The sequence below is a fragment of the Doryrhamphus excisus genome, chromosome 6 (genome assembly GCF_030265055.1).
Source record: "Doryrhamphus excisus isolate RoL2022-K1 chromosome 6, RoL_Dexc_1.0, whole genome shotgun sequence".
In the NCBI taxonomy this organism is placed as follows: Eukaryota; Metazoa; Chordata; class Actinopteri; order Syngnathiformes; family Syngnathidae; genus Doryrhamphus; species Doryrhamphus excisus.
Window position 1 is genome coordinate 17245212 of NC_080471.1, and position 21149 is coordinate 17266360.

A 21149-nucleotide genomic window follows, 5' to 3' on the forward strand; every position below is an offset into this window, starting at 1 on the left:
TTTTACCACACAGAAAGGTGGTCCTGGCCTTGAATCCAGCTGGAATCTCTCTGTGTGGAGTTTGCATTGTCTCCCCATGCTTGCATGGATTTACTCTCGGTACTCTGGTTTCCAGATGCAGTCGTTATGTTACTGTAGTGATGAATGTATTATGTAGTTCTAAATTGCTGTTTAGAGCAGGCAGTGGCGTTGTGCTGTTCTGTGTTGTGTAGTGACTAATTTGCAGCCATCCTGACGTGGTGTCATTAAGACGCCATTACATTACATTGATGAGACAACAAAAAACAAGGAACTCTTCCAAAGCTAATGTGTGAGTATGTTACGTCTTATTTTTATCTGTGTTATTTTCTGTTTTAGACAGGGTTTTTAATAACTATATTTAGAAGGTCGTAAACAGGTTTTATGTGCTCTAACTATAAAAATATTCCATTTATAAATAAGGAATTCCATTTTGTGGAAATGTATTTATCACAGTCAGGTCTGGGAACCAATTAACAGCAACAAACGAGGGATTATGGTACATGCATGTTGGGTCAATTTGAAGCGCTATATTGTCCATAGGTGTGAATGTGAGTATGACGGTCCATGATTGTTGATATACATGTGCCCTGTGTTTTTTTTTTTTTTTTGGTGACCAGTCCTGAGTGTACTCCCCTTCTCACCCTCACCCAAAGTCAGCTGAGATGGGCCAATTCAACCAAGCCCCCGCACAGGATAAGCAGTCGATAATTAGGGCTCGAGCACTGACCAGTGCGAAAGCCCTATTGTAATCGTAATGTTTATTATTATTATTAGGGCTCGAGCACTGACCAGTGCGAAAGCCCTATTGTAATCGTAATGTTTTTTAGGGCTCGAGCACTGACCAGTGCGAAAGCCCTATTGTAATCGTTCCGTTTCTTTTTATTATTATTATTATTATTATTATTATTCTTCTCCGCCTTTGAGCGCCATTTTGAGGGCCTTCACATGCCCGAAAACTCACCAAATTTTGCGAGCGCATCAGGTCTGGCGAAAAATTTGATATTTTATGGGTTTCAAATATAATGTTCCAAAATTGGCTCTCTAGCGCCACCTTGAAATTTAAAAAAAATTGGCCCCCGCCACCAGTTTCACCGATCGTCACCAAACATGGTGGAGACGTCTATCGTGACAGGACGGACCAAAAAGTCTCAAGAACCCATATTGCAAAACGAACAGGAAGTCGGCCATTTTGGATGGCGCCGGCCTTTTTCGGGCCAGAAGTTGGGGTCGTATCTCGACGAACTCCTCCTAGGGGGTTTGACCGAATGAGTCCGTTGTTGCATCAACGGACACTAGACGGATGGCCGACGTTAAATTGCGAAGGATTTTGGGATATTCCATACGATGTGGGCGTGGCACGCCCCCAAATTTTGCCCTTTTTCATCTGTCCGGGCCTTGCACGCTGAGCGTAACTGTAGACGTGAATAACTTGGCTCCACGTGGTCAGATCTTCATCATACTTGATACATGTGATCATGGCCCCGCCCCGAAGGTCCCCGTAGGTCACTTCCTGATTTCGTCGCAGCGCCACCTATTGGCGACAGGCTAAAGGCGTGTCATCTACATGAGGCCTTTTCTGGCAGGAGATTCATCAGATGAACACCGAGGTCACAAGGTCACTGCCTGACAGCCTGGTGAAGCCTGTTGATGGACCATGATGCAGGAAAAGCGCACGTGGTGGGCGTGGCCTGGCGGCGAATGCTCAGGCCTCGCCGTTTACAAAGAAAGGGTCATCATTCGCCCGCAGAAGGTCGCATGTGCTTGAAAACTCATAAGGGGGGGCAGATTCCGGGCCTGAGGGCCCTGGTGGAGCCCCCATTTGAAACCAAGCCAAATTGACTCACTAGCGCCACCTAGAAGTTTTAAAATAATTATCCCTCGCCTCCCGTTGCACGTATGGGCATGATTTTCGGAGGAGACATCACTCGTGACAGGACGCACAAAAAAGTCTCAAGAACCCATGTTCAAAAACCAACAGGAAGTCGGCCATTTTAGGTGGCGGCGGCCATTTGGGGGAGGATGTAGGGGTCGTATCTCGACAAACTCCTCCTAGGGGGTTTGACCGAATGAGTCCGTTGTAGCATCAACAGACACTAGACGGGTGGCCCACGTTAAATTGCGAAGGATTTTGGGCTGCTACTTAGGATGTGGGCGTGGCACGCCACCAAACTTTTACTTTATCCTTAACTTTTACCTTATCTGGCCCTGCCTGGTGTCTGGCCTTGCCTTGAAGCAATGTACATCAAAGTCAATACACAGTTTGACTGACAGACTGATGATGTCAGTCGATGGACTGTGATGTGTGTAAAGCACATGTGGTGGGCGTGGCCACGGCGAATGGTCAGCCTTCGCCATTGACCATCGAAGGCTCATATTTTGCCCGCAGAAGGTCACAGGCTGCTGAAATCTTACACGTAAGGTCAGAATCCAGGCCTGAGCGCCCTGGTGGTGCTCCCATGTGACACCAATCTAAATTGACACACTAGCGCCACCTAGAAGTTTCAATTCATTATCCCTCGCCACCCGTTGCACATATCACTATGATTTTCGGTGGAGACGTCTATCATGACAGGACGCACCTAACGCTCTAGAAACCATGTTCAAAACACAGCGCCACCAACTGGTGGAAATGTATATCTGCTGTAACTTCCTGAGTCATGGTCAGATTGTCTTGAAAATTTTTTTGGTGTGTTGGGTCAATCTCTGGTCTGTTATACTGTGTGTACATAGACTGTATAGCGCCACCAACTGGTGGAAATGTACATCAGCTGTAACTTCCTTCCACATGGTCGGATCGGCCCCAAATTTTTTCTGGTGGTTTGGGGTACCCTCTGGTCTATGACTGTGTGTGTACATAGACTGTATAGCGCCACCAACTGGCGAAAATGTATATCTGCCGTAACTTCATTATGCATGGTCGGATCAACTCCACATTTTTTTGGCTGGGTTGGGTCAATCTCTGGTCTGTTATACTGTGTGTACATAGACTCTATAGCGCCACCAACTGGTGGAAATGTATATCAGCCGTATCTTCCTTCCACATGGTCGGATCGGTCCCAAATTTTTTCTGGTGGTTTGGGGTACCCTCTGGTCTATTACTGTGTGTGTACATACACTCTATAGCGCCACCAACTGGCGGAAATGTATATAGCCATAGCTTCCTTTCACATGGTCAGATCGTCTCTAAATTTTTTTTGGTCGGTCGGGTCACCCACCACTCTTTGAATCTGCGTGTCCATAGACTCTATAGCGCCACCAACTGGTGGAAATGTATATCTGCCGTAACTTCCTTCCACATGGTCGGATCGGCACCAAATTTTTTCTGCCGGTTTGGGGTAACCTCTGGTCTATGACTGTGTGTGTACATAGACTGTATAGCGCCACCAACTGGTGGAAATGTATATCTGCCGTAACTTTCTCCCACATGGTCGGATCTGCCCGAATTTTTTTCTGGTGGTTCAAGGTATCCTCTGGTCTATGACAGTGTGTGTACATACGCTATAGCGCCACCAACTGGTGGAAATGTATATCAGCTGTAACTTCCTTCCACATGGTCGGATCGGTCCCTAATTTTTTTTGCTGGGTTGGGTCACCCTCCACTCTGTGACTGGGTGTGTACATACACTCTATAGCGCCACCAACTGGTGAAAATGTATATCTGCCGTAACTTCCTTCCACATGGTCGGATCGGTCCCAATTTTTTTCTGGTGGTTTGGGGTACCCTCTGGTCTATGACTGTGTGTGTACATAGACTCTATAGCGCCACCAACTGTTGGAAATGTATATAGCCATAACTTCCTTACACATGGTCGGATCGTCTCTAAATTTTTTTGGTCGGTCAGGTCACCCTCCACTCTTTGAATTTGCGTGTCCATAGACTCTATAGCGCCACCAACTGGTGGAAATGTTTATCTGCCGTAACTTCCTCCCACATGGTCGGATCTGCCCAAATTTTTTTCCGGTGGTTCGGGGTACCCTCTGGTCTATGACAGTGTGTGTACATACGCTATAGCGCCACCAACTGGTGGAAATGTATATCAGCCGTAACTTCCTTCCGCACGGTCCAATCGGCACCTAATTTTTTCTGGTGGTTCGGGGTACCCTCCGGTCCGTTACCATGTGGGCGCATAGACTGTATAGCGCCACCCACAGGCGGAAACGTATATCCGCTGCAAGTACCTACCGCACGGTCCGATCGTCACAAATTTTTTTATGGCTGTTTGGGGCGCCGGACGGGACGTGACCGCGCAACCGCCTCGCCGCCGGCGTCGCCCCCTCCTGGCGGACAATTTTAAGTGCCGTAACTCCCTAACGGCTTATCCGATCGCCGCAGTTTTTCGTACGGCGCGTCCGCACGCCCGTCCGGTCACGCGCACGCCCCCGACCCGCGCGTACCCCCGACCGCGTCGGGGTGCTCGAGCCCGCTCATCACTGCTTGCAGTTTTAATTATTATTATTATTCTTCTCCCAAAATGAGCGCCATTTTGAGGGCCTCAACATGCCCGAAAACTCACCAAATTTGGCGAGCGCATCAGGTCTGGCGAAAAATTTTATATTTTATGGGTTTCAAATATAATGTTCCAAAATTGGCTCTCTAGCGCCACCTTGAATTTAAAAAAAAATTAGCCCCCGCCACCAGTTTCACCGATCGTCACGAAACTTGGTGGAGACGTCTATCGTGACAGGACGGACCAAAAAGTCTCAAGAACCCATATTGGAAAACGCACACGAAGTCAGCCATTTTGGATGGCGGCGGCCTTTTTCGGGCCAGAAGTTGGGGTCGTATCTCGACGAACTCCTCCTAGGGGGTTTGACCGAATGAGTCCGTTGTTGCATCAACGGACACTAGACGGATGGCCGACGTTAAATTGCGAAGGATTTTGGGATATTCCGTACGATGTGGGCGTGGCACGCCCCCAAATTTTGCCCTTTTTCATCTGTCCGGGCCTTGCACGCTGAGCGTAACTGTAGACGTGAATAACTTGGCTCCACGTGGTCAGATCTTCATCATACTTGTTACATGTGATCATGGCCCCGCCCCGAAGGTCCCCGTAGGTCACTTCCTGATTTCGTCGCAGCGCCACCTATTGGCGACAGGCTACAGGCGTGTCATCTACATGAGGCCTTTTCTGCCAGGAGATTCATCAGATGAACACCGAGGTCACAAGGTCACTGCCTGACAGCCTGGTGAAGCCTGTTGATGGACCATGATGCAGGAAAAGCGCACGTGGTAGGCGTGGCCTGGCGACGAATGCTCAGGCCTCGCCGTTTACAAAGAAAGGGTCATCATTCGCCCGCAGAAGGTCGCATGTGCTTGAAAACTCATAAGGGGGGGCAGATTCCAGGCCTGAGGGCCCTGGTGGGGCCCACATTTGAAACCAAGCCAAATTGACTCACTAGCGCCACCTACAAGTTTTAAAATAATTATCCCTCGCCTCCCGTTGCACGTATAGGCATGATTTTCGGAGGAGACATCACTCGTGACAGGACGCACAAAAAAGTCTCAAGAACCCATGTTCGAAAACCAACAGGAAGTCGGCCATTTTAGGTGGCGGCGGCCATTTGGGGGAGGATGTAGGGGTCGTATCTCGACGAACTCCTCCTAGGGGGTTTGACCGAATGAGTCCGTTGTAGCATCAACGGACACTGGACGGATGGCCCACGTTAAATTGCGAAGGATTTTGGGCTGCTACTTAGGATGTGGGCGTGGCACGCCACCAAACTTTTACTTTAACCTTAACTTTTACCTTATCTGGCCCTGCCTGGTGTCTGGCCTTGCCTTGAAGCAATGTACATCAAAGTCAATACACAGTTTGACTGACAGACTGATGATGTCATTCGATGGACTGTGATGTGTGTAAAGCACATGTGGTGGGCGTGGCCACGGCGAATGGTCAGCCTTCGCCATTGACCATCGAAGGCTCATATTTTGCCCGCAGAAGGTCACAGGCTGCTGAAATCTTACACGTAAGGTCAGAATCCAGGCCTGAGCGCCCTGGTGGTGCTCCCATGTGACACCAATCTAAATTGACACACTAGCGCCACCTAGAAGTTTCAATTCATTATCCCTCGCCACCCGTTGCACGTATCACTATGATTTTCGGTGGAGAAGTCTATCATGACAGGACGCACCTAACGCTCCAGAACCCATGTTCAAAACACAGCGCCACCAACTGGTGGAAATGTATATCTGCCGTAACTTCCTGATTCATGGTCAGATTGTCTTGAAATTTTTTTTGGTGTGTTGGGTCAATATCTGGTCTGTTATACTGTGTGTACATAGACTGTATAGCGCCACCAACTGGCGAAAATGTATATCTGCCGTAACTTCCTGATTCATGGTCAGATTGTCTTGAAATTTTTTTTGATGTGTTGGGTCAATCTCTGGTCTGTTATACTGTGTGTACATAGACTGTATAGCGCCACCAACTGGTGGAAATGTACATCAGCTGTAACTTCCTTCCACATGGTCGGCTCGGCCCCAAATTTTTTCTGGTGGTTTGGGGTACCCTCTGGTCTATGACTGTGTGTGTACATAGACTGTGTAGCGCCACCAACTGGCGAAAATGTATATCTGCCGCAACTTCCTTATGCATGGTCGGATCAACTCCACATTTTTTTGGCTGGGTTGGGTCAATCTCTGGTCTGTTATACTGTGTGTACATAGACGCTGTAGCGCCACCAACTGGTGGAAATGTATATCAGCTGTATCTTCCTTCCACATGGTCGGATCAGTCCCAATTTTTTTTTGCTGGGTTGGGTCACCCTCCACTCTGACTGTGTGTGTACATAGACTCTATAGCGCCACCAACTGGTGGAAATGTATATCAGCTGTATCTTCCTTCCACATGGTCGGATCGTCTCGAAATTTTTTTTGTTGGTTGGGTCACCCACCACTCTTTGAATCTGCGTGTCCATAGACTCTATAGCGCCACCAACTGGTGGAAATGTATATCTGCCGTAACTTCCTCCCACATGGTCGGATCTGCCCAATTTTTTTTCTGGTGGTTCGGGGTACCTTCTGGTCTATGACAGTGTGTGTAACTCCCTTACCGCTTATCCGATCGCCGCGGTTTTTCGTACGGCGCGTCCGCACACCCGCCCGGTCACGCGCGCGCCCCCGACCCGCGCGTACCCCCGACCCGCGCGTACCCCCGACCGCGTCGGGGTGCTCGAGCCCGCTCATCACTGCTTGCAGTTTTAATTATTATTATTATTATTATTCTGCCGATTCGACGGCCATTTTGAGGGCCTGAACATGCCCGAAAACTCACCAAATTTTGCAAGCGCGTCAGGTCTGCCGAAAATTGCGATCTGGTGGGGGTCCCGAAAACAATGTTCCAAAATTGACTCTCTAGCGCCACCTTTTATTTTTGAAAAAATTGGCCCCCGACACCAGTTTCACCTATCGTCACGAAACTTTGTGGAGACGTCTATCGTGACAGGACGGACCAAAAAGTCTCAAGAACCCATATTGTAAAACGAACAGGAAGTCGGCCATTTTGGATGGCGCCGGCCTTTTTCGGGCCAGAAGTTGGGGTCGTATCTCGACGAACTCCTCCTAGGGGGTTTGACCGAATGAGTCCGTTGTTGCATCAACGGACACTAGACGGCTGGCCGACGTTAAATTGCGAAGGATTTTGGGATATTCCATACGATGTGGGCGTGGCACGCCCCCAAATTTTGCCCTTTTTCATCTGCCCGGGCCTTGCACGCTGAGCGTAACTGTAGACGTGAATAACTTGCCTCCACATGGTCAGATCTTCATCATACTTGGTACATGTGATCATGGCCCCGCCCCGAAGGTCCCCGTAGGTCACTTCCTGATTTCGTCGCAGCGCCACCTATTGGCGACAGGCTAAAGGCGTGTCATCTACATGAGGCCTTTTCTGGCAGGAGATTCATCAGATGAACACCGAGGTCACAAGGTCACTGCCTGACAGCCTGGTGAAGCCTGTTGATGGACCATGATGCAGGAAAAGCGCACGTGGTGGGCGTGGCCTGGCGGCGAATGCTCAGGCCTCGCCGTTTACAAAGAAAGGGTCATCATTCGCCCGCAGAAGGTCGCATGTGCTTGAAAACTCATAAGGGGGAGCAGATTCCAGGCCTGAGGGCCCTGGTGGGGCCCCCATTTGAAACCAAGCCAAATTGACTCACTAGCGCCACCTACAAGTTTTAAAATAATTATCCCTCGCCTCCCGTTGCACGTATGGGCATGATTTTCGGAGGAGACATCACTCGTGACAGGACGCACAAAAAAGTCTCAAGAACCCATGTTCAAAAACCAACAGGAAGTCGGCCATTTTAGGTGGCGGCGGCCATTTGGGGGAGGATGTAGGGGTCGTATCTCGACGAACTCCTCCTAGGGGGTTTGACCGAATGAGTCCGTTGTAGCATCAACGGACACTAGACGGATGGCCCACGTTAAATTGCGAAGGATTTTGGGCTGCTACTTAGGATGTGGGCGTGGCACGCCACCAAACTTTTACTTTAACCTTAACTTTTACCTTATCTGGCCCTGCCTGGTGTCTGGCCTTGCCTTGAAGCAATGTACATCAAAGTCAATACACAGTTTGACTGACAGACTGATGATGTCAGTTGATGGACTGTGATGTGTGTAAAGCACATGTGGTGGGCGTGGCCACGGCGAATGGTCAGCCTTCGCCATTGACCATCGAAGGCTCATATTTCGCCCGCAGAAGGTCACAGGCTGCTGAAATCTTACACGTAAGGTCAGAATCCAGGCCTGAGCGCCCTGGTGGTGCTCCCATGTGACACCAATCTAAATTGACACACTAGCGCCACCTAGAAGTTTCAAATCATTATCCCTCGCCACCCGTTGCACGTATCACTATGATTTTCGGTGGAGAAGTCTATCATGACAGGACGCACCTAACGCTCCAGAACCCATGTTCAAAACACAGCGCCACCAACTGGTGGAAATGTATATCTGCTGTAACTTCCTCACGCATGGTTGGATCGTCTCCTAATTTTTTGGGTGGGTTCGGTCACCCTCCAGTCTGTGACTGTGTGTGTATATGGACTCTATAGCGCCATCAACTGGTGGAAATGTATATCTGCCATAACTTCCTGATTCATGGTCAGATTGTCTTGAAATTTTTTTTGGTGTGTTGGGTCAATCTCTGGTCTGTTATACTGTGTGTACATAGACTGTATAGCACCACCTATTGGTGGCAATGTATATCAGCTGTAATTTCCTTTCACATGGTCGGATCTGCCCCAAATTTTTTCTGGTGGTTTGGGATACCCTCCAGTCTATGACTGGGTGTGTACATAGACTCCATAGCGCCACCAACTGGTGAAAATGTATATCTGCCGTCACTTCCTCCCACTTGGTCCGATCTGCCCAAATTTTTTTCTGGTGGTTTGGGGTACCCTCTGGTCTATGACTGTGTGTGTACATAGTCTGTATAGCACCACCAACTGGTGGAAATTTATATCTGCCGTAACTTTCTCCCACATGGTCGGATCTGCCCGAATTTTTTTCTGGTGGTTCGGGTTACCCTTTGGTCTATGACAGTGTGTGTACATACGCTATAGCGCCACCAACTGGTGGAAATGTATATCAGCCGTAACTTCCTTCTGCACGGTCGGATCGGCACCTAATTTTTTCTGGTGGTTCGGGGTACCCTCCAGTCCGTTACCGTGTGGGCGCATAGACTGTATAGCGCCACCCACAGGCGGAAACGTATATCCGCCGCAAGTACCTACCGCATGGTCCGATCGTCGCAAATTTTTTTATGGCGGTTCGGGGCGCCGGACGGGACGTGACCGCGCACCAGCCTCGCCGCCGGCGTCGCCCCCTCCGGGCGGAAAATTGCAAGTGCCGTAACTCCCTTACCGCTTATCCCATCGTTGCGGTTTTTCGTACGGTGCGTCCGCACGCCCGTCCGGTCACGCGCGCGCCCCCGACCCGCGCGTACCCCCGACCGCGTCGGGGTGCTCGAGCCCGCTCATCACTGCTTGCAGTTTTAATGAATGAATGAATCTATTACTTGGCTTTGAAAGAAATATAATGGTAAAGCTACAGTGAAGCAAAACAAAACAGGCTATTTTACATATGCCCAATAAAGTGTCCTGAAATAGACAAATTGAGTTCATTTTGGGTCGATCAACGCTATAATGCCCCCTTTTGTCGCTGCATGCAAAACAGCTCGGGGAGTACAAATCTCTTAATCCTGGAAGTGAGAGTGCTAGGATTAAAAGGGCTGAAACAGTTTGCAAAGACAGCAGAAAGCAAAACTGCCCTATCGACCCCTCATCGCCTGGAGGGGGGCTGCGTTTTTCCCCCTCAGCTTGACGTCAAATCAAAATGAAGCTTAACTGCTCGTGAAATTCTGCGGCCAGAATTGCAGATTCACCTGGTTAACAGCCTGAAAAAGTGTTCAATGAATACATAACTTTATTGTAGCCGGTCAAATGGTTAATGAATACATTATTGATCAAACTGCGACTCCCTCCAAGAGGCCCCCCCAGATGATCACACAGGCTGATACTCTTGCTGGCTCGCTTCCCGGAGCTGTACCACCATGAGACGAGTAAAGCTAAAACAAGGACAAGCAAAGTATTCCTACAAGGAGACAGTAGTGCAAATGGTCAAGAGTGGGAGTTCAATTACCTTTTGAGGGATAAAAAAAAACATTGTTTGGAAAGTAGGGGTGTCCCAATAAAACTTTTTCACAAAGCAACCGCTAAACACACTAGCACATGCTGTTATTGTGATCAAGAGGATTCTGCATGCTGAATTGACTGTTCTCACCATCCTTCGCTTTTGCTTATCTGAGATTTGTTTTTTGGGCCTGCCACTACGGGCCTTAACCAGGACTGTGCCTGTGATTTTCCATTTCCTCACTATGCTCCTCAGAGTGGAACCTGACAGCTGAACTCTCTGACCTAGCTTTTGTATCCTGCCCCTAAATCATGATGTTGAACAATATTTTGCTTTCCTTTCATAATTGTTTTGCAGCTGCCATGGTGCTACTCAAGTTACAACAACTTGAAATTGGCCACCTTAAATACCCTTTCTTATGATTGGCTTCACTTGTGGATGTAGGCCAAGGGTCAGTGAGTTTACCAAACAAATTTTGTGTTCCAATAATTAGAGCTAAATGTATTCAAATCAATAAAACAACAAGGGTGCCCAAATTGAAGCACCCGCCTACATTTGTTTAAATAATTATTGTACACTGTAAATCCTATAAACTTCATTTCCCATTTCAAGATTCATTTACAAAACAACATGCAAGCAAGCTACAGATGACACATTCAGGAGACACAGCTGGGCAGAGATTGATTGATATTGGTTTACAGCCAATCAGGACATAGAAAACAATCAATGCTGCAGACAGATGACAGAGAGAAGAGCGAGACCCTCAACTTCCCACAATGCAATTCTTCTTAAAGGGCCAGGCCCGGCCTATAGAAGCGTTCATGTGCTGTAATTAAAAAAATGAACACTGAAAAAATTCAGCAAAAGGTGACCCATGAGGGAACACAGAAGATACATCGGCCTTATTGATGAGTGAAATTGAGGTTGAAAGAAAGCTCAATTTTTGTTTGTCTAATTTTTGAACAAAAATAGAACAAATAAATGTGAGTAAATGATTGTTTCCAGCATCCTGCTTCAGACTCATTTCCACGGCTTCTGCCTTTTTAAGCTGATTGGTTTTAATGGCCCCCTCCTCAGTCTGCCACCAGAACCTACTTGGCTCGTTAAGTTCTCTCTTTGTTAAACAGCTTCAATTAAATTAATTTAGCTGGAAGAGTATACAGAGAGCGGCCACAAGAATAGAATGGTGAGCCTTTATGTTCGGCCCAGTCATCTAAAGCCACGTAAAGCCACACGGATGGTGGCTTGCTAACGAAGGAGGTGCTGATTAAGTGTTATTGGTTATTCATCGTAAACCTTGCCTTTAACTGCAAATGATCATACGTTTTCATCCTTTTCTTCAAAAAACACATAGAAAACATACTTACGAACACATAGGTCTCCACTCTCAAAGTAACCAGGGCAACACTGTGAGCGGCGCCTATACATGGTCCTCACTCCCCGCCGGTAGGCCGTCTTATAGCTGATCCTGAGGGAACAGACACAGTGAGGAGGATATGTAATCAATGGTGTGACAACTGCCAAAGGCCAGGAAAACAAACAGAGGGATATTTTGGTTTGATTTTATTGTAAGTGCCAAAGAGTCATAATAAGTAAAATCCAGCAAAGCAAGAAGATCCCCTGAAGCCAGCACTTCCTCGCCATGCCCATAAAGCATCTGGAAGAGATCTAACACAAACATCAAGCTCTGAGATGATCTTTGACCTCAGCTACCGCAATCATTTTGGCTTGGTTGGCATTTAAAATTAATCGTGACTTTGCTGTCACTATAAGAAATCAACGCAGAAAGTTTGAAAGCATTTATTATCTGACCTTGGAACCAAAACAGACCCATCATATTAAAATACTACTCTATAGACAAATTCTTGGCAAGGGTCTTTTTCATTCTTGTTTTTTTGACACTGTGTCATTTGCAGCAAGAAAATATAAATAGTGTATGACATGAATTCATACAATATATTTATATCATGTATAATCATTAAAGGCTCTGTTTAAAGATTCTGTCGACCTCAGGCTAAATAGTAACTCTTTCATATGGCGGAATTTCTTCATTCAGCCCATCTTACAGAACATTGAACGCTTGAGTAGCATTTGCTTAAGCATTAATAACGAATGAAACGCCAGAAAAGTCTAAAAACCAGTGAGATTCTTTAAATAAAACCACAGAAAAATACCAGCGTAATATAGGACAACAGCCAAGCGCTCTACAAAGTAGGATGGGTTCGTAGTTAGAGCATACAAAATCTGTTTATGATTTATGACTGGTTTTAATATTATGAGAGCCCTGTAGATATGAAATAACACTTTTACAATCCTATTATTCTTTGTTTACAAACGCATGAGGTTACTGCAGGAACATAAACACCTGCCGCTAGCATAGCAAGCTACCAAGCTAACCAGTTAGCATCTCCAATGTACTTATTCTAATCTTAAAGTGTTTCAAATGGAGTGGGGAAGAAGGACAAAAAAAGCCCCAAAAATGACCCCATCCAACTTTTTTTCACTCAAACTCAGGCTTTGCTCGTCTTTGATGACTCTGTAGGCAGGCTTTCAGTGTGAAAGGTGATGTAATATAACTTCATGTCTCATAATATTATTGATGTCGAGTGATCAGAATACTACATATACATTTCTTTTAAGATTTTTGACTAATAATAGGCTGTAGGCAACCATAAAACAGTGATCATGCATAAATTAATTATCTTTTTAAAAAGTATATGTAGTGAGGGAACGACATTCGGACCACAATATAGTAAGGGATATAATGCTACAAGACCGTAGCATGTAGCTGTTCTCAAACCTGATTAGATGTTAATCGAGGCTAGTTATAGTTACTTTGAATGGGGACACATCACATTTTACTCAACACATTTACTGAAAATCTCAAGCATTTTCAAGTCATCAGACAAAAGTCTGAGTCAAGTCCCAAGTCATTTATGTCAAAGATCAAGTCGATTGTGACTTCAATCCACACCTCTGCTCCTGCCTGCCAAAAGTAACCTGAGAACTAACAAACAAAAATATAGCAATTTGTATCTTTCGGCTTTTTCCTGATTACAGAGTCGCCACAGCGGATCTTTTTGTGATGCACATACTGATTTTTGGCTTTAGCCTTTGAATTCCAGATGGCCTTCCTGAGGAATACCGATGATGCTTACAAGTGGAGATTCGAACCCGAGGCATCTGCTCCAAAGTCCAGAACGCTAACCACTACCCCACAGCAAAGTAGCAATGCATAATCCATTTTGTGACTAGCGCCTTGACAGAAGGTTGCATTATAGTCATATTTCAAATGGTCAACAACCATTTTAATGGTGGCAAAATATTTGTGCACATTGTAGGTAAAGGCATTTGTAAACCATAAAAAAAGACCCTCACCTGTGCCTTGTGCACTTGAACCAGTTAAGGATATCTGTGCACCTGGTGTAGTAGATCTGGTCAAACGGGTGAGCGTAAGACTCCTGAACGGTGACGGCATAGCTGAGAGACACAAATGTTAAAATGTAAATGCAGTCAAAGTTAATGTGACTTGTATCTTTGTAGGGAAAACACACTGTAGTGGAGGTCCTGTGAGTGCACAGCTGCAATGAAAGCAATATAATAAGGGCCTGAAAGGACCTTTTTGGTGATTTATATTATTGATGTATGCAGCAGGCGGATATTGGAGGACCTCAGACCCATGAGCACAGCCCACTTAGGGAATTCATATCAATACCAACAAGGTGGAACCGCAATCCTAAGTACCCTCACCTTGGTCAGGCAATAATCCAGGTAATATATCTTCACAGTTTTCTTTCCTCCCCCTTGCGAGGACAGAAATTATTCCATCTTATTTCTCATAAGTGACACAGCCGAGCACAGCTAATAATTATTCCGGCTCTCTGGTCGTTGTGATTGATAGGGATGAGAGTACGCTGATCAATTTGCCTGCTTATTTCATTTGAAGCTGCAACTCCTCCCATCCCTCACAGTGCTGTGACACAAGCTGTGCTAGATCGATTCGGCCGTAATGGCTGAGAATGGATCTGGGACTTTGGTGAAGAGCGCTTGTTTCACTAAAGACGCTGCTGCCTGAACAAGCTGATGCTGAACCACTGCATCTTTATACATTCATGGATACATGCTGACCTTTCCCAGTGGCTGCAGACGTTGGGGTCATCGGGGTTGAGAGTCCACACACGAGCGATCAAGCCCAAAACAAGGAGCAGGGCTGGCACAGCAACAAGTGACCCCATGACTCAATCTGGAAACATAACATACATTTACACATGAATGGATCTGCGTATAGTATCACATCATAACATCATCAGAAATGCATTACAACAAAAGCAATATGTATATGCTCGTCAAAGATTCTCTATCGATCAGGATCACATTGTTGTGTTTATGGACCTACTTCAAAAGCATGTAAATTATCTTCGATATGACAGGAGTGCTCTCATTCATTCATTCATTTTCTACCGCTTTTCCTCACGAGGGTCGCGGGGGGTGCTGGAGCCTATCCCAGCTGTCTTTGGGCGAAAGGCGGGGTACACCCTGGACTGGTCGCCAGCCAATCACAGGGCACATATAGACAAACAACCATTCACACTCACATTCATACCTATGGACAATTTGGAGTCACCAATTAACCTAGCATGTTTTTGGAATGTGGGAGGAAACCGGAGTACCCAGAGAAAACCCACGCATGCACAGGGAGAACATGCAAAGTCCACACAGAGATGGCCGAGGGTGGAATTGAACCCTGGTCTCCTAGCTGTCTGCGCGCTAACCACTCCGCCGTGCCGCCCACAGGAGTGCTCTCCTATTTTTAAATTAACAATCATTCATTCATTCATTCATTTTCCACCGCTTATCCTCACGAGCGTCGCGAGGGTGCTAGAGCCTATCCCAGCTGTCTTCGGGCGAGAGGCGGGGTACACCCTGGACTGGTCGCCAGCCAATCACAGGGCACATATAGACAAACAACCATTCACACTCACATCCATTAAATTAACAATCACTCATTAAAAAAACAGGTTGATGTTGGCAGGAAGTTGCACACAAACAAATCAATAATCTGATGACCAAACCCACACATGTGAAAACATAACCTCCATGGTGGAGGTAATAAATTATCTCACTACAAGACCCCATTTTCTACTACCCTTAAACATACAGCACAATTTCTTGCAAGATCATCACTTAAAACAATCCAGTTTTGCTGCACTTTGTCTCCTTCAGAGAGACCTTCAAGAAGCGAGTGTGACAGTGACAGAGATGGTGATTTGTTGAGACCTGCAGCTTATTTCATTAGATGTACATGCAAGGGGAGATAACGGACGATGGGAGGGCGTGACAGTGATGGATTCACCCCGGGTGCAGGTCTTATTCAAGCAAATGGCGGCTGAGGATAAAGAATGAGTGTGCACAACATAGCATAGGTTAATACCCGAATGCTATTAGAGGCAACAGTGCTAAACTGTCAGCAGAGTGAGCAGGACATCAACCTTGGCGAATAAGAGCTGTGTATTTAGAATAGAAAAGACACAAAGGAGAGGACTGTGTTGTTTTTATTTGGCTTCATCTCTAAAGCATAATTTGAGTTTGCATGTTTATAAGTGCTTCATATGATATGTGTTCAATATTTCCAAACACGTGTATCCAATAACAGCGGCATTCACATGTTCCGCTAATCTTCCGCATTGATTGCTGTGTGTAGTTCACTCACAAGTGAAGGAAAATCAATCAGATCTGCACTTCCTCTAAGTAGGAGTCCATCCAAACAGGCGGAGGTTAAAGTCATGTTCATTTCCTTAACAGGATGATTAATCATTGGCGCACGCATGTTACAGGCAAGAGCAGCATTCATATACTGGGTACCCATGTGAAAGAAACTTAGCTGCCTCATTGACTCCAATGATTTTATAGGTTTTGTGATGAAACCATCACCTTCTGTCAGCACTACTAACAGCTACAGACATGTGGAGCACCACATCACCTGCCCGCTCACATTTGGCCCACCTCACACGCTGTTACAAAAAGTGCCAATGTTCTGAATATGTGGGCTTCACTGGCTTTTATCGGTAGTTAGCCGTGGAGTGGGTGACTACATTTATTTGTTTATTTTATTTGTAACAGTTCCTCATATCCATGTGGATATGGCGATAAAGTGATAACAGATAATCCGCACCTTTATGATGCCATAAAAACATCATAATTCACTCAATTTGAACACTGGGCATAATAACTGTAGTTAATTAGTTATCTTTAAGAACTGAGATAATTAAATGGCCATTCATTTGGATGTGTGTCAGTTGTAAAGTTTTGTTTTGCTGGGGTTTATGTTGGTGCAGGTGTGTGTCTGGCTCCCTGATTGGCTGCAGCAGGGTTCCAGCCCCATATAAAGAGGCAGAGGAGAAAAGCACTCCTATCACTATCTCATCCCAATAGGCTGCAATTCGTTCTGGACGACTGGACTGTTGGACACTTTTTATTAAACAAAAACCCTGCTGTTGGTCTTTTGCAAGTAAATGCATGTACAGCATAAAGACTCGGTGTTGGTGTTTCCCATAGCTATGGGGTGGCCGAGTGGTTAGCATGTAGGCCACACAGTCGGGCGAGTGGGAAGACCTGGGTTGGATTCTCTGGGTGGTGTTTGCATGTTCTCCTTATGCGTGCGTGGGTTTTCTCCGGGTACTCCGGTTTTCTCCCACATTCCAAAAACATGCTAGGTTAATTGACGACTCCAAATTGTCCATAGGTATGAATGTGAGTGTGAATGGTTGTTTGTCTATATGTGCCCTGCGATTGGCTGGCTGAAAAACTGTTGTTATGAGTCCCTCACTGAAGTAAATCAGGTCCTCGATTGACTTGAGTCCCCAGTCACAGAACTCATTCGCAGATACTCGCACAAGCGCAACAAGTTTCATGCCTTGTCCCTTGTCCCCACTCATCATACATGTTACCCAGTCTCCTTTTTAATTTAGCTCGAGGCAGCAGGGATGAGTAAGTGAAGCCATAAACATAACAAAGAGACGTACTTGTTCTGCTGCATGCGTTAATTACACTATAAAATACAACTGAATAAAAATCTGGAAGGAGGCAAACACTTTACACTTACACACCATTTATACTTTATTTTACTCGTTTATAACTCGTCTTAACTCATCAGATCAGGTTGTTATTCATGAAGGATCCTTGCATCCCTCAAAATCATTAACTTTTAGCCATTAAGATTCATTTTTATTTGGTGGGTAACAAATGTTTAAGCCTAGGTGGAGGTTCTCTCTGACTGAGTGTGCTCGTTATGAGCGCTGGCTCCAAGGAAAGTGAGATGAGCCCTTGAAGACAGAGACAGAAACACATCTGATAGCAGGAGACACGTGACCTAAAGCTCACCTAACAGTAGAGCTTGGGTACTTGTGTGGATGCTGCGCAGCCTTTTTGTGTTCAGATGTACACACTCTGGGAGAAGTGATGACAGGTCACAGATCTGTTGGCAAGAAGAAAACTAATGAGCTTATGATGACACACACAAGACACAAACGGACGCATGCGCAGTCACAAAGTCATACATTTCTTATGGGAGCGAGAATCTCCACAGGGTTATAATTCACATAAGCTGCTCTTGAAAGGCCAATTTACTCAGTGCAGCCTCCACATCCAATCACACAGTTTTCATTTCATTTTACAATGTGCCTCCTACCTGGTTTCCACTGAGCCACGAGCTTTGCTGAAGAAATAAAAGGCTGCATTAACTCAAGAGGGGCAGCCACAATGAACTCTGCTTGCACTTCAAACGGGGGGGGCGCTGCTTGTCCACAGTGTGACCAAATGATCTGCTCTCATTAACAAAGCCCACACGCCTCATGGCAGAAGATGACGCAGGCGCTAACACACAGTATTCATGTTTGTCATCACACTTAAATACATTGCTCTTAATGATTCCTCCACCGGGTCAGAGGGCACTTTTGAGATTCTTCAAAAACACAATATGTCTTTTTTGTCTCTCGGCCAGATGAATAATTCAGCATTTTTCTTTTACTTGGTAGAGGCTCACCATTGCCCTCGATAATAATCTCGTTTAGCATATCTTTGTCACTTCTTTTTTGAACTCAAGACCTGCCTACATAGAAAATTATACACTGTTATAATAATGTGTATACTTTTCCTGTCAATTAAAGCTTGAATGCTGAAAAAAAAGATAATTGGTCTTTATCTAATGGGGAATTACAATATCATCCAATAAAAAGCATGTATTTCCAAATATTCCATAGCATATTTTCCAAAAATGTTTACATAAAATACAGTAGAATCTTGGTTAGCGTCATTAATTTGTTCCAGATGGTCAGACTCTAACCAAAACGGATGTTAACCAAGTCTATTTTTCCCATAACAAATAATGTAAATCCGATTTATCAGTTCCAGTAAGCAAAAAATATTAACACACAGCAGTTTGTTTTTTTGTTTTGATAGAGTTACATGCAGAAAACAATATCAAATGTGTAAAAATTAAGGCTGTCAAAAATAATGTGTTAATAGCAGAACCTCATGAAGATAAGCAGTAGAAAATGAATGAATCAATGTCTGCTAACCGTAACCCTACTTTTAGACCACCCTGTATATCCCACCATAGTTTCTGATCCTGTGAGCACCATGAGACCACGAGTCTCCTTCAGAAAAGCGCAGATTAAGATCAAAATTCATCCAAATGCGCAGGTTGTTGCTATTGTGCCAACACTTTGAGATGCCAAATTTTATTGGCTCGCTCTTTGTATGGCTGCACATCAGTGGAACAGCTTGGTGAAGAGAAATGTAAATGTCAAGCACAAGAATTCAACTTCCAAGCAAATCCCTATCTTTTCCTATACCTTGAGTTTTACCATCTAATATGTCTACTTTGGTCTCAATGAAGAGACCTTCGCGGTACAGTGTCAGGGACTGAGATTTGAGGTAAGAGCAACTCTTAAATACTAGATCTGAGTTGGTTGGGTCATTCATTAAATATTTGTAAACGGTTTATACCACTTGTCTTCTAAAATGTTCTAGTATGGGAGTAAAGTCAAAATATTATGTGACTAAAGTTATGGAAATTAAGAAAAACAATAATGAAAACAACTTAAAGGGAACATACGTACGTAAATTTTCGGCCCTTTGTATTCAGTTGTGGACTCCTATAAACTGCACACAAAACTTTCTAGATTTTCCAGAATCTGCACCTATTCCAGCTGTATTTCCTTGCATTTCCAAAAAGGTCTGTTTTAATTTATTCCATCCACGGCCGCCTTCGAGAAAGCCCACTCCGCTGTGGTTGGTCACACTCCCAAGCGCTCCTGAGAACATCTGGACAACTGCCGAACCCGACTTTCTAATTTTATGGGTATTGGAGTTGATGATAAATGAATAAAGCCTTTGGAGAGCTCCTTAAAAAATAGTTAGGAGTGATTGGTAGCTCCTGACTGGAGACTCCTGACTGAAGAAATGGTAACATAGGTCCGTGTACAGGCATAGTGTTCCAACATGTGTCTGGCTTCAGCAACAGTTTGGTGGATATTTCACATTAATGTTTAGAAAAACAGTCCTGTGTGAAATGCCATTGACAAATTAAAATATTTTTCCTCTTGCTGGGAATTATCAACTCCAACCACATCTGCCTGAGCTTACCTTGTACAAATATTTCCTTAGGAGCCATGCTAACAACTGTAAACAGAGCGAATTAGAGCTGTGGGGAGCGCAGTCCTGGAGCCTATCTGGCCAACAGCAGATGCCTATATAAGTAAGCCCAGCTCCCTGTGACGTCACAAACACCCAGTGTTAGAAAAAGCTCTCTGAAACCTAGCGTTCAGAGCCACACCCAACTTCTTTCAGGGCTCATGTCCAAATGCGTAAACCTCATTATCTGAAACTTGGGCATCGTTTAACACTAGGATATAACATTCTAACAACATATATAGGTCAGAAAAGTGGACAAAGTTGACATATTTCAACAATTAAAAAAACATGTAAAAATGGGGAAAGAGTAATGACAGACTCTGAAGAAGAACAGACGTTTGCACTAATATGCCTTTTCACATACATCACAAAGTGGAGATGCATGGAAACACTTTTTTCCCTCCCTATCAACATTCATGAAGACATTTTGTTTCTGTTCAGACTTCAAACATTCACTTTCCACCAAACAAAATTTCCTCTAGACTTTAATATCCCTACAAGGAATTTGTCCCGCATTTCCAACCACTCATATCTCACAAGATGAAACTTTTCAAATGCTTGTGCTGCTGCATCTGATTAAAATGCTTCAAAAGCAATACATTTTTTGACGACTAACAGTGGAAACCGCAAGAGGCTGGGTGTAGGATGATGTCTTTTGCAGGATGAAGTGCGGATCGGACACCCACCTGCACAGACATTGACACTCACGTGGCGGCACCCCTTATGTACCCGGTAGTGCCTATCAGCAGAGACATCTGCATGATTAAAACTGGGAGTCTTCAGTGTGTGACTTATTAAAGTGCAA

The 21149-nt window shown here is 45.2% G+C and overlaps 1 protein-coding gene and 1 long non-coding RNA gene across 5 annotated transcripts in view; one reads left to right on the forward strand and one right to left on the reverse strand.

Moving 5' to 3' along the window:
• Positions 1-21149, reverse strand: part of megf11 (multiple EGF-like-domains 11) — a 118680-nt gene that overhangs the window by 68169 nt on the left and 29362 nt on the right. For all 4 annotated transcript variants that reach the window (XM_058076523.1, XM_058076526.1, XM_058076524.1 and 1 more), the window contains 4 exons: positions 18032-18125; positions 14780-14894; positions 14030-14131; positions 12019-12119 (listed from right to left, as the gene is read on the reverse strand). In XM_058076523.1, the coding sequence (XP_057932506.1) occupies positions 12019-12119; positions 14030-14131; positions 14780-14886 (310 nt within the window). In that variant the 5' untranslated portion in view covers positions 14887-14894; positions 18032-18125. The remainder of the gene's footprint in view (positions 1-12018; positions 12120-14029; positions 14132-14779; positions 14895-18031; positions 18126-21149) is intronic.
• Positions 13089-14964, forward strand: LOC131131655 (uncharacterized). Its single transcript, XR_009130222.1, has 3 exons — positions 13089-13876; positions 14303-14422; positions 14623-14964. It is a non-coding gene; the product is annotated as an uncharacterized LOC131131655 (long non-coding RNA).